This window comes from Phaenicophaeus curvirostris, chromosome 2 (assembly GCF_032191515.1).
Source record: "Phaenicophaeus curvirostris isolate KB17595 chromosome 2, BPBGC_Pcur_1.0, whole genome shotgun sequence".
Lineage (NCBI taxonomy): Eukaryota > Metazoa > Chordata > Aves > Cuculiformes > Cuculidae > Phaenicophaeus > Phaenicophaeus curvirostris.
Window position 1 is genome coordinate 64118252 of NC_091393.1, and position 14329 is coordinate 64132580.

Consider the following 14329-nt stretch of genomic DNA (forward strand, 5'->3'; position numbering starts at 1 on the left):
ATCTGCAGTGTGGCTGATTCATTACCATAACCTGTCGAAGGACTTGAAACTGTAATCTCCCTTACAAAGCTGATTTAGCAAAGATGCTTGGGGTTTTCATATCTTGCCTGGTTCAAAGCCGAGTTCTTGACTTTGCTATTGAAGCAGAATGCTGCAAAGCTGGTAAGGCCTGAGATTAGGTCTAACAACTCTTTCCTCATCTTTCTGTTTGTTATCAGTGCATGTACTAGGTGGCACCAAAAGCTGCTGTTGCCAGGTTGTTGGTACTTTGCAGCCTTTCTCACACAACCAGGTATTCTGAATTACGGGCCAAAAATGTACCACCTCTTGTTGGCAGTTGCAAACATGGTGTTTTTCATATGCTGGTAGTAACAGCTTAGTCTTGATCTCATCTCTTTCTTACCTTAAGAAATATAATAACATAAGAAAAAAAGCTGCATCTCACATTTCTTCTTGCTCTAGAAAAACTCAGAAACTAGAGTATTGGGTGCTCTCTGCCTTCTTTACTAACGACACTTTGGAAGAGAAAAAAACCCACACAGAATGAAAATAAAAGCTTAAACAGTACTATGACAGAACTCTTATCACCAGCCAAGAACAAGCTACAGCAATACAATATAATGGCATCATTTACAACACCATGGAACATTGTGCATATAAGAAATTACATTTAATACTTTTCCTCTTAAATTCTGATATATTGACATTAAGTCTTAGTAAGATCTTCTTGTCAGCTCTTTTTGAGCTGATGAGGGGAAAGAAGGGAGTGGAAATTGTGTAGCACTGCACGCCTTGGGAAGTCTGGCAATGCTCCTGATGGCACGCTTCTGTTTGGTCCCACTAAACAGCGAAATTTGCAGAGGAATAAAGCCAGGAAGAAGGGTCACAAAGGCTGAGGTCGGGGTTCACAGGGATAGATGAAAAATAGTGTCCTTTGTTCCTCTGTGGGGCAGAAAATTTAGCAGCCGTGCAGAGGTTCCAAATTGGTGTATGCACAAGTCAAGCTTGTTTATGTTTATTTGAGGATGGCTTATTTGTTTCTAGAGAGTTTTTTTGTTTCTTTAAACATTAAGTCAATTTACAGCTACCTTATCTGGGTTCAGTGCAAGAGGCTCTGCTTTCTTGCTTATAAGAAGCAGACTGGCCCCTAGGAGCAGAAGAGTCCCATGAAAGGCAGCTTTCTGTAGGTCCAGGTGGCAGAGGAGCTTGGAGTCCCAGAGAGCTGCACAAATACCCCCAAGGAATCAAAAAGAAGCAAGACATACTGAACATGGTCCCCTTGGGTATCTATGCTACCAGCCCCGCTAGGTTCTCCCCGGACACTCACCAACACAGTTTCTGCAAGGATCATAGCACAAAGGGGTGACTCCCTCCTAAAGGAGGGATTTGGAAGAAACAAAAACTGGCATAAGAAGAACATGCAAAATGCTGGATTTATAAGATGGACATCGGGGGAGCTACTTGCAGAGAAGCAAACTACCTCCAGCCTGAGCAAAGAGGGGGAAATGCCCCAGTTCTCCCCACCTGATGCTGTTCTGCAAAGGGAAAATTTTGCTCTGCCTGTGTTTAGATGGACACTGCCATCTGGATGCTCTGCGTACATATTCACGTATGGAGTAATTACTTTCCTAGTGTAATTCTAACTACTTAAGTATTATTTCTGTTAATCAAACTACCAAAATGCATCCAGCTGAAGTCATGAGACTACACTTTATTGGGATAACTGGTTTATTGCTATGGGCCATGCCAAACCCAAGTAATTGGATGTGTACACAACCAACACATAAAACCACTTTATTTTTTGACCTAGGCTAAATTAGTATTGCTAAATAAGTATTACTAATACAGGTTTCCTACTTCTAACTGTATTCCTTTTATTTTATTTGCATTTCTTCTAGGTTAAAAGGAGACTGTAAAGGTAGCTAATCTATATCCTACTTTTACGAGTGTTAGAATGTATAGAGGATAACAAATGAGCTTCTCTACAATTATGAAGCATGTCTCTACCTGCTGTCCATATCTCCATTAGAAATTAGTAACCTGTATCACTGTGTTATCCCTGGGACATAACACAGCAGAAACCAATACCAAAGCAACTAGAAAACCAAAACAGATTACTGCAAACGCTTCTAAAACCCATTCAGAATTAATTTTAAACATCTGGTGATGGTTGAAGATGGGAAAGATGTAAATTCAGTTGAGTTTCCTTCACAGAAGTTTGGAGTAAAGACAAAGGTTCAGTCCCAAAATAAACAATGCCCTTTTGTTTTTAATACAACAAGTGAAAGTGGAGTGCCTTCTGTATTAAAACTATCACGGGATGTTTCCCAATATAAAAAAATATGTGCAACTTATGTACAGTATTCCCATACTCTGCTCTGACTGGCAATACTCAAAGCCAATGCTATGATTACAACTGTTAGATACGTAGAAGAGCACACTCGAGGAAATTCGGGGTCCAGTAGCATTCTAGCTGAGGTAGTTTAAAACAGACCCGCTAATTATAAAATCCTGCACGAGTTCATGTGGTACTAAATGAAAACAAAATTATAACACAGTTGATCTCTCATTTTCTTTAAGAAACCAAGATGAGCATAGCACAGTTATTCCAGTGTCTACAAGTTTACTGATACAATCCGTTCCAGACTTTGAAGAAGTTGCTTTCTCATTTAAAAGCTTACGTTATTTTTTCCCATAATTGGTTTTGTTTCCTACTTCAGTCTTGACATCACTGAAGGTGCACTGCTGTGCTGCAGGAGAGACGGGCTACGGGATGCTTGGTTGGTTACATGTAGCATGATGGCAGACTGCTCTTTGTCTGTGCAATAGCCTGGGACTGGTTTGTTCTGGGCTACCTCCCCCTCCCCACTGTGGCTGGGAGGTGGGATGACCCCAGAGAGGGTCCTAGCTGCTCTCTCCCAGGGGAGCCTTGCCATTGCTCAGCACTACCTGAGTGATTTGCTCCTGCCAGTAGACCAGAAGTGGACCTGCAGCAGGATGCCTTGGAGCTGGCAGGCTGCCCTAATGCGGAGCTGGGCTGTTTGTCCCGTGGCTGTGGTTTAATGCAAGGCAGTAAGATGGATTTTGGCTAGAATATTTGTTCTCAGGTTTAATAATTACATGTCTGATAACAATATGCATGTGCGTATATGTATGCCTGGAGAGGAAAACTTGTAGCAGCAGCAGGATTTAAAAAATGGAAATAGTACGTCGATGGTATTTAAGAGTTTATGCTTTTCTTGTTTGATAGCACCATGCTTACATAGGATTAGACTGACGGAGTCCAAGATGTCATGGGATCTCTCAGTCTGTTGCATCTTGTCCTTATGCATTGCTGCTATACACACACACACTTGCATATGGTAACTGGGTTCAGAGGATAAGCAGCATACACACATACTGATGTGTTTTCTGACAATAGCACACAAGTCACATTGCCACGGTTGTGGGAGAAGTTCCCTATCGGTCAAACTCCAGCTGAACTGCTGCTTGTTTCCATGGGAGATGCCAGACACAGATAAGTCTTGCAAAAGATTTTTGTCCCTGTCTAGAAAAAAATCATAGGGACAGACTTCACATAATGCTATGAATGTCTCTTACTCAAGTGCTTCATTAGGATCCAGACATTGATTAGCTCACACTAATATAATAGAAAATTAAGGCCTCTGATCTCAAAGCTACATTGGAACTACAGCTGCCCAGGGCTCATCAGGATCAAGGCTGGAAAGCAGCATTCTCTACATGGGACACTTCACATGTCCCATATTTAAATAAATCTCTTACCAATTAAATTCAAAGGGATCTCTGCTGTGCCTTTTTTCAAGAGCTGTGCTGATTACCACAATCAGATTTTCCGTATGTGATACTCTCCACAGTCACATACAAAGAACAAACACTAAAATGTATCGAGGATGTTTTTCTCTCTACTTTTCATATCTGAATTCTGCATTTATCATGCTGTTAGCTAAAATAAGCACAATTATTACATGGCAGTGTTTGGAAACCAATCTTATTCTCGATGAAGATGGAAAGTTCTGCCACTGATTTCTAGGGGAACATTATCCCACAGCTTACTGCAGTCCAGAGCCAGAAGGAATAATTAATGGTCATTTGAGGCCCTGAATGTAATGGACAGCCAGGAGTTCTTGGGTACACAGCCTCCACTTCAGCTGTCCAAGCATATGCTTTCTTGACTTAAGGACTTCAAGTGCCAAGGGAATGCAGTTCACCTACTGGTAAACTGCCCCAACACACATTGTCCCTCAGTCTTAGTCTTACCCATTTTTTCTGGCATCCCTAGTATCTTTCAAACACAAATCCAGCCATAAGAGAGAAAATACACTCATTTAACCTTTTGCTTTACAAATATATGTGCATGTGTGTGTGTGCGCGCGCGCACATTTATGTACATATATGTGCAATGTAGTGTAGATATGTTCAGGTACCCATCTGCAGTCGAGGGCCAGTTCAGTGGGTAAGCTTGCTATGGCTGTTAAAAATGGAGTGGGCTAGCTGTAACCAGCAGATAATTTGGTGAGCAACATACCATACGATGCTTTTAAGTCCAGAAAGAGAATGCCTTTTTACTGACTTACTGAAAAGTGCCAAATCACGCGGAGAAAGCTTACAGAATCCAGCACAAGGTTGGGCAGAGGCTTCATTAGTTGTTGGGCAACTTGGGCTGCTTTACACATTGTGGCACTTCCAGTCCTGTTTGCAGGGTCACCTACACAAAAAAGAAAGAACACGTAGATTCAAAACTGGGACACCCTCAACAGAAAGGATTCGTGAAGGCCAAAAGCAAGTAAATGACAGGGGACGGGCTGTGGGACTTCAGGTCCAGGTTTAAGTCATCAAGAACATTAATCAAGATGATATTAAGACCCTGAAATAAAAAATCTCCTTCCCCCTTCTCTCCTGAACACCTTGGGTTCTAGAAGCCAGTTGTCCATATATCTTCCCAAACCCAGACACCATTTGTATGCCACCAAAAGCACTGCTTGCGGGACACAAGGTGGATGGTGTCTTTGTGCGAGTACCTCGGGACAGGGATCACAAGCTGAAGCCCATGTACTAAACACAAGAAAATCCTGTTGCCTTTGCTGTCGTGGCAGGACAGAGCAAAGGACATTTAGTGCTGCTTCTATAACCTGACATCTCTACAAGGACCAGGGTTCCCACACAGACCTACAAGAGCTCCATTCAACAGCAAACACAAACTTAGTCTCAGGGTTTCCCTCTGACCCCTTGTCAACCATGCTCTGTCTTAACTGAGTTGTGGTAAGAAATAGAAGCCAGGTACTTGAAGGATATAAGTAGCTAAAACTGGAGGTAAGTTGTGAGTAAAAATCTTTTGAATATAGCAGTGAGGGGCCTGGAGAAGTGCCTGCGTCCTCCACATTGGTGCATCTGATATAATAAAGCTATGAAACCTTCTTGAAAGATTTGTATGCCACCAGTAATGACTGCTGAGTATTCATGTACTAATAAGGCCATGTGAGGTTTCTGGTGTCAGTTTGGGTGTTTTAAATGTTGAGTGTTCCGCCTTGGCTGCATTGGCCCTGCCTGACCTAAGCTGAACCTCCTTCCGTCTTCAGGCTCCTGGGATGTTTCCTTAGGCATTCCTTTACACTACAACCTGTTTCTAGAAGTATGCAGTGGTCTTGAAGTAGAAGTGCACTCTATTTAAAGAGAGTTCCTCCAAGAGGAGACGCTCTTGAGAATGGGGAGAAACCTCCAAAACTCATAAAAAGAAGGAATGATGTGCTGACTGGGTCTTCTCTGTTGCACTAATTCTCTGACCTATGTTGTCTTTGCTGTCCTTACCACTGTGCTGTTCACATTTCTGTTTCTTGTCAATGTTAATAACCTCCATATGTATGACCTAAGAGGAATGTGGATACTTATGGCTTTTAGTCAAACTGGCAGAGGATGCCTTAGCGGCACTGCTTTCCAGGTAGGAAATTGCAGCAAAATAAGTGTAGGAACTGGTATGTGCAGGTACTTCTACTTATTTTTACAGCATTACTCCTCACAACCGTGAAGTGAGGCAGAAGGTCAAATGCAATTTTCCAAAAAGTGTTAGAAGCCCAGGTGACAGCCTGAGAAGGAAAGAGCCCCAACCCATACCAATTACCTACAGATGACATTATCAGCCCCTGCAGCAGCGGCCGGTAGCATACACTATCCTTTAGATGAGAAGGGAAAGTGGGACTAAAGTGCAGAAGACTTGCCTGGACGTTTCGATTGAGGCTCAGTGCAGGCATGAAGACCCCCTCGATGTTTTCAAACGCTGGAGGCCCTTGCTGCTGCCCGTTTATGTAAAAGGTCAGGTTGTGCTTGTTCAGATCCAGGAGAACACCAATGGTGGCACCTTTAGAAACTCCTCCTTCAGTCCTAAGGTAAAAAAGGATCAAACTGTTGGTGAAGGCAGAGTGCTACACCGCTGCTCTGTCTGGGACAACACAGGCTTACTAAGCAAAGTAAGTGGTACAGTAAAATGATTATCCATGCAATCAGCAATGACTGGTTCACACCTTATGTACCACATTCATGGGAGCTTAATGGGGGAGCCTAAAGATAAATTAAGCCCATCTCTTCTTCATCTGCAATCTAAAAGCCAAAAATGGTGTCCAGAGCTAGCAGGTCCCCTCAGCTGCTGAGAGACAGCAAGGGTGAGCAGGTCAGGTTAGCCCTGTGCATGTGGGACAGGAGTACTGGCGACACAGCTCCTCAGAGCATCCCTGCTGTACTGAACTGATCACAGCAGAGAGTGCAAAAGCAGAAAGCTGGATTCCTAGGCATTCATTTCTAATCATTATGCCTGCTAACAGCTTGAGTCCCGGACTTTCAGTCGGAGTATTCACCTTGGCATCCCCTAAGGAGACCCAGCTTTCCAGAGACCAGGGAGTCAGCACAGATACAACAGATCATTGGTTTGGGGAGGAAGGGAAGGTGGGCTGGTTAGGGATAAGCATAGCTCCCTGACGGACAAGGTGCTCCGCTATAGGACTGGGAGCTATTTCAAGTGTGCAGGCATGGTTATTAATACCAGTGATAATTAGTTGTGTCAGGAGCAGCTGCTGAGAGCTACCGTGGTGTCAGAGCTTGCCAGGATAGAGTCAGCCAGCCATTACACGCTTGAGTGATTTGACATTAATGCACTTTGATTTGGGGGTTAGTAAAATGCAGTATTACTTTAAAGAGCACTAAGCAAAAAAATCTACTAGATATGCAGATTGGCCACAGGCACTGCTACTCTGCTGATATTACAGGGGCTCTGCGATGGATTTACAGCCTGACACAATTTGTTCAGGGTAAATCAGGTTTCAAATAATTTGCAGCAGGAAAGGAAGCAGCTGCCTTCTGTCCTACACACTTCCCTCAGGCACACAACAGCCAGATTGATGTAATTTTAGCATAAAATTTATCACAATAGGTAGGCAAAACATAAAAAAACTGGAGGGGGTGGGGATCAAAGTACGGTTAGGTGCTTAGTAAGAAATTTTCATCTTGTCCACTAGGTGTCATAAACTGTTTTCCTTCTGACTAAATGTGGCACATGGCATTTCCTCTGAAGGTAAAGGGAGTTTTATCTGTGGCATAATAGCATAGAATACAACTCTGACTCGTCCACTTAAAGCTTTTCAAACAATAATAGTGTAGCTGAAAACCACAAATTGGCTCTAAGTTGCATTAGATTTCACACTTTACTGTTCTGTGGTTCCTTTTATTTGATTTCTGGTTCTAGAAGCATTAATAGGTTTCTCTCAGCTCTTCTCCAAAATCAGGAAGTACATTGTTTTCCAACAAAATTTGAGATGCTTACTTATCCTCAGTATGTCAGTATGTAGACTGCTTTTATTAAAAGCATTCAATCATAACACTCATGATGAGATTGTGGAAAGCAGCACTACTATAATCTAGATCTATTTACAAATAGATTATATTTTTTTTCCTCTCTGTTTAAGAACAGCTTTGATTATAGGGCACCACATTTTATATCCTGCAGTGTTTGAAAATAGTTTTTATGACATGCTTTTAAATGACATTGATTCTCTCAGAAATAGAAACAGCAACTTTGCCGTTTTGAGATTATTATGCTCTTTCTTATATGATAAGCTAATTTGCTTCTTGCAGGCTAATTAGCTGTGTGCTGCACAGTGACATTGAGTGACTCCTCTGCAGCCCCTGGGGACAGTCTAGCTGAGGAGGAGATAGATGCTGCCTGCAAATCCAGCTGAGGTGAGTGCAGGACCCAGCCGAGGCCCCTCTAGGAGTCACACAGGTGTAAGAGCAGAGCAGATGGCTGGGAAACCTCTCCCTTCCTTGCTGCGTCAAGTCTTGCGGGACATCAGCAGGTAGATTGCCCCGTTCCTCAGCCGCCACCTCCCCACAGTGAGATCAACCATCTCTGGCAAGACAAAGCCAGGGCAAAGGCAAGCAGGATACACTTTGCCGTGGTGCTACCAAGGAGACTGGACTTTTTGTGAGACTGAACAGCTGTTCTTACTGAGCATCCTATCATTTCCTTGGGAACCATACTTTGAGGAATCCAGTGCTTTATCAACTGCTGTCACAGTCACTTTCTTTAGGAGGAGAGGTGGGAGAGTCAAAGTTTCATGAGAAAACTTACAACAGGTAGTTCCTCACTCTTTTGTACATAATTGGGACAGCATCACAGGACATTTTTTTTCTAATAAAAGCCTTAGTTGCAATAAAAAAAGCCAGCTAGCTCAAGAAACTCAAGTGCACATTGCTCTCTCCTGCTACACCTCTCTGGCAGCATGTAAAAGAGCTGTTGCTTTACTGTAATGCATTTTCTAAACTACTTAATGACAGTTATACCATAAGCCCCTAATAATCTGCAGGCTATGTAAAAGAAAAATACAACTGTTTCTAACAATACTTCTTCGCTATATACTTAGCATTCATTAAATGATAACCCATTTTTGAAGATATGCACCACTCTCATTATTTCAAGTAAACCCCAATCCTGCAGGTTTGGGGGTTTTTTTTCTGGGTGCAACAGTAAGTCCTGAAGTGTAGAAGTTCTGTTCATAAGCCTGAAAGGTCAGAGTACAGATAGGGGAATTTTGCTACCATAAAAAATGCCATTGCTTGTGGCAGTGGAGGCTGTTATTCTGCTTTCAGCAGCATCTTGGACAATGTGCAGAACAGGACTGCATGGACTGGAGAGAGGAATTAAGAACAAAAATAAGTTTGAGTATTATTGAAAAATAAAGCTTATCAATTTCTGAACACTTTAATATATAATTATTTAATATATAATTATTTTAACTGTCAGTTAACAGTATTTAATCATGAGCTTTACAGTAACCTAACAACTTCACTGAGTTTATTGTCAGACAGTAATTTTCAGGCAATTATAACATTTTTGTGTGATGAAAATCTGATGTTGAGATCCTGATCACAGGGAGCTTTAAGACTACAATTCAAATTCTCTAGACTTTGACTTCCCATTGCCCTTTAGTAGAAAACATTACAGTGTGATTTCTGTCTCCTTTATACGTAGTGGCTAGGGTACAGCTACAGCACCAGGTGCTTCTGCTCTTGGGAACTTTGCCAAGGAATGGATGGATCTATTGCAATGAACGCCAGTGCCTCTTAGCAACGGGCATACATCATCTCTGGTGTGAACTGATTATTTCAAGGAACAATGAGGCTGAAAGGTACCTCACAAAGCTATATCCCTGCCCTAAAGTGTTTCCTTAACTGATGTTTTTTCAAACTGTTCTCAAAGGTCCTCTCTGATAGTATGACAGTATTCTGTTCCTGCCTCTTCTTCCAGCATTACAGAAGACATACTAGTTTTTAAGGATGTAGACAGGTCCAATTTTGCATGCTGTGAATGAAAAGGACAGGAAAAGACTCTAAACATGTCAGGTCCCATGAACAGGTCTTTCAAGCTCCACCTCAGCTTACCCTTGAAGCTAGTCATTTATTTATTGCCCTAATTTCTTCTCATGAAGATTAGGAAGAATGAAATGATTACTAAGACACAGCCTCCATCATAATAAAATATGAGAGGCTAAAAGCTGACAATAAATTTCCTTTGAACTGTGACGCCGTGTTCTCATGCCCACGTCTCCTGTGGGGAAAAACAAGTAGGCAACAATAACCTGTTTCCACAAGGCTGTTACAACTAATGAGTTAAAAAACTGACCTACTTGACTGTCACAGTTAAAAATATAATGCCTAGACCTAATTTCATTGAAGCACATGTGATTTCATAACACTACATGCCCTCTGCGATTGTACTTCACTTAAACTGCTATTCCACGGGTCTATCCATGCCTTGGATGTGCCTGCAAAACCTTTGTGCTTTATCTAATAAAAACTAGGAATGCCTTATCAACAGAAAGCACTTTATTCTCCTGTTTAAGCAGGATGACTAGAAATCTGAAGTGTTTTACATTGTGCTTCCCAGAAAAAAAAATTTTGCTTCACTTGTCCGTTGCTTGCCAGGAGGAAGATGTCAAGGACCAAATCCATAAAATAGGTTTCTGGGACAGTAGCACACAGAATGGTTGCCAGCTTTTTCCCAGAAAACATAAGCTGTTTCACAGAACACTACAATTAACACAGCTTAACATTACTTCTGCCCTAAACTGAATCAGAATATTAAAGGGACAGAGAACCTTTTGGTGTATTTATTATACTGATGTTAATTTACTCTATGTTGACTTAGAACATCTTTTAAGGCCTTTTGAGCCAATGAAAATATTCCAGTTGACTTCAGATAGCTTTGGACTCAGCTACAAGGTTCTTCCACCTGTCTGTAATGAACTGCAAAATCAAACTATGTTTCAAACAAAAAAACCCAACACCCCAGCAATTGCAGTATACTTACTTAAAATATAAATATGCTTCAGCGTATAAGTGACTATTAAACAGGAGACATTACAATCCTCTTTAAGATACAGTGAATGTTGGCATAACTTACCTCTTTAATGAGATAACATCAGCATTTGAACATTTTAAAAATCACTGTAAGCCATTATTTTTATCATTTGTTATAACAGAAACAATTATTGAGCTAATGAGTACAGAAGACCTGCTGGGACTGTCAGTAGAAAACTAAACGGAAAGTGATTCCCCCTGCCACAGAACCTGCTGCATAATCTTAGCCAGCCACTTTATTGGTACCTCAATGTCCCATCATGATAGAGTATGTATATAAACACACTATTTTCCAAAATAAGCCAGGGACTTAGGATCCTGAATCATATTCTTCACTGGAGACCTTTTTAAGGGTCTCAGCTCCTGTAGTACGCACCTAATCTTCAGAGAGAACTGACTGTGTCATGGGACACAGAGGGGGAGAGGGAAGCAGTGCAGTCCTGCTCTGGTGATACCTCAGGGGACTTCAAGTGAAGCGGACCATGTCTCCCCTACACAGTCCAGCATCACATCAAGGAAATACAGCCAGCACTAGGCAGAGGAATCTGCCATGAGTGCTGAAGCCATGCAACCATCTTGACTCAACAAAGGATCTACGCTGATACAGTCTCTGTGTGATCCATTCCTGGAAGCAGCTTCAGTTAGAAGATGTCTCCCAACCACTCTGTTGCATAGAGCACACAGAACCTCTGAGTGTCGGGAGAAAGAGAGCTTTGGCAATGATGGCTCAGGGGTGTTCTGAAATCCTTCTTTGTGTAAATTGGTTGTATTGGTAAAGACATTTTTCAAAGCTCGTCAGTACACTGGCTCAGTTGGACGGAAGCCGTGAGTTAGCCCTTACTGCCAAACAGTCCCTTGTGTCCAGATCGCCCTAGGTGTGACCTACAGCATTGCCTATAATCAGCTTTCAGGACTCACAATAAGCACCTGCCTTTTGGACAGCCAATCAGCAATGCTTTGCCTAATTACTGTGCAATTCTGTGGCCAAGATTCTTCCTGAAGAACAGAATCAACCAGCTTTCTTCCTGTGCTCCTCCAGCAATGAGAAAGAAATCTTGCATCCCAGCATGCTGCATTCCTGCCTGCTGATGTTGTGGGTGGGATGTGCAATAATGGGCTTAAATCACAGCAGGGGGAACTTAGGCTAGATCTCAGGAAAAAAACTGGTAACAGTGAAGATAACAAACACCAACACAGACTGCCAAGGTTCAGTTGCTGTCACTAGTGATTTTTAAGAAGGAATAAAATAACTACATTTAGCAGAGACATGGACTAGATGGCTTGCCGATACCTCTTCCTCTCATGCAAAGCAGAAAAATGATCAGTAATGAGAACAGAACGCAGGAGATCCTTACCGATTGGTGTGAGAATTGCAATGCATGAACCAGCTGCGGTTGTTGTCAACGTACATGGCCCACGCCTTGTCATCCTTGCCTAGCATCATGTCCTTGACAACATTAATCCTGGCGATGCCAAAGGCTGGATCTGGATGGTTGTCGTACCGGTCCACATGCAGTTCCCAGTAATGCACACCCTTGGAGAAGGCTGCTGTGCCAAGAACAACCCGGTCATCGTAACTGTTGCACGTAGCAGTCTGGTTGTCATTTGACAGCACTATGTCTTTGTGAGCTGAGGAGGGGTCAAAGGTGAACCACGCCACTGAGGAAGGGAAAAAGGAAAAGCTGGATTATGGCAGAAGAGGCTGCGTTCAGGTGCCATCTGCTTTACTTCAATTAGGACAATGAAATTCTGCCTTCCTAAAGACCCCATTGCACTTTCAGATAATAAAACCAATCTTTCCTCGTTACTGTAGGCAGATTCACAAGACTGCTTTGTGCTGGTACCTTGCTGCTTTACAGCTTAGAAGTGCCTTATATTATCTGTGCTTGTTCCTCTGAACATAAGCTGCTAAGGGCAGTGACTTTCTGTTCTCACACAGTAACAAGAAAGCCATTGAGGAGACAAGGGCTTCTCTATGATAAGGAAATTGATCACATACATAGGTGAATTGGTTCAGAATGACCTTTAATGGAAATGGAGTTCCACTGTGTCCATGCTGGTTAAGACTGATTTCACTACTTTATCAAAGGGGGAAAATAAATATTAAAAAAAAGCAAACAGAAAAAGCTTTTAAAGTATAAATATTTTATACTGGCCTATTTTGGCAACACAGCATAAAAGTGGAAGTGATAATAGCATGCGCTTCCTGATTCATTACAATATCATTAACAAAGATGAACTTCTTGTAATGCCCGTATGGATGTCAAGTCTAATTACAGAGCAACAAGCATGAATTCCCATCTCTGTATTATCAAACCTTGCTGTGAAATCAAAGCAGTAGTGAAGAAAAAGGCAAATTCCAAATATATATGGAGAAGTGGAGATAGAGCGAAACAAAAATATCCCATGTGCTGCATAATTGCTTCTGTATGCTAAATCAAATAAGAATCTTAGTCAGACCCCAGACTTCTACTGCCAAATAAAATTCCATGATTTGAAACCTGAAGTGCTACTGATAATGGAAAATCCCCAAAAGTGCTAGGAGGCCAGCACGGTCCCTGTCCATGCTCAGTTCCTGGCCTCTCTGCTCAGACGATCCAAAACCTTTGTGCCAGTAAGTGCCAAAGATATTAGTAGGTACAAAAGGACGCGAGTGTCCTACCACTGAGACCTGCAGTTTTTCACTTAGAAACTGGCAGAAATCCAACTCACCATCCGATGTCTGTAAAATAACTGTCTTGCTGTAAGGGCCAACTCCTGATGAGTTGAAAGCTTTGACTCTTGCATTATAGGTACTGTTGAAATGAAGGCCATCAATGGTGCAGAGGGTTTCCTTGCCAACATATACTTCCTAAACATTCCAAGAAAAAGAGAGAGAGAGACACATATTTAACTGTTTCTTTGTGCCTTGTCATCACACGGTAAGACTTCTAAATACAAGCCACAAGTGAACAGCTTCTCACTGCTTTCCAGGAGTAGAAGTTATGCTGTTGAAACATGGACAACCACAGCAGTGGGGACATCAAGGATGGTTAACAGTGGAGACGCTAAGGTGAAGATGGAGCTGGAAGGGCACAGCAATTAACAGCAATACAAGAAGATCTTAATTTTTATTCTCTTTTCTTTACCATCTACTCCAAACCAATATTTTGGATAGTAGTCCCAGCATCTGACCCACCGTAACCATTCTTATATTTATGTAGGACCAAAAAAGGGAAATGTGTTGACATTTTAACACATACCTGTGTTAAAATATAATTCTGAAACCTGCAAACACAAAGTCAGAAGGAAACTGATATAGTCACGATTAGGATCACGTGCATCACATGATGGAACAGCAACTAGACAAAAGAGACATCATAAAAGTCTGCAAAGATTTATTAAATAACAAGAATTTGTGTAATGT

At 41.9% G+C, this 14329-nt stretch overlaps 1 protein-coding gene across 3 annotated transcripts in view; it reads right to left on the minus strand.

Moving 5' to 3' along the window:
- Window positions 1-3485: 3485 nt before the first annotated feature.
- The window catches only part of TRIM67 (tripartite motif containing 67), a 35971-nt gene continuing 25127 nt past the window's right edge, over window positions 3486-14329 (minus strand). For all 3 annotated transcript variants that reach the window (XM_069852322.1, XM_069852325.1, XM_069852323.1), the window contains exons 7-10: window positions 13636-13774; window positions 12279-12582; window positions 6234-6396; window positions 3486-4726 (exon numbers count right to left, since the gene is read on the minus strand). In XM_069852322.1, coding sequence (XP_069708423.1) covers window positions 4661-4726; window positions 6234-6396; window positions 12279-12582; window positions 13636-13774 — 672 coding nt within the window. In that variant the 3' untranslated portion in view covers window positions 3486-4660. The remainder of the gene's footprint in view (window positions 4727-6233; window positions 6397-12278; window positions 12583-13635; window positions 13775-14329) is intronic.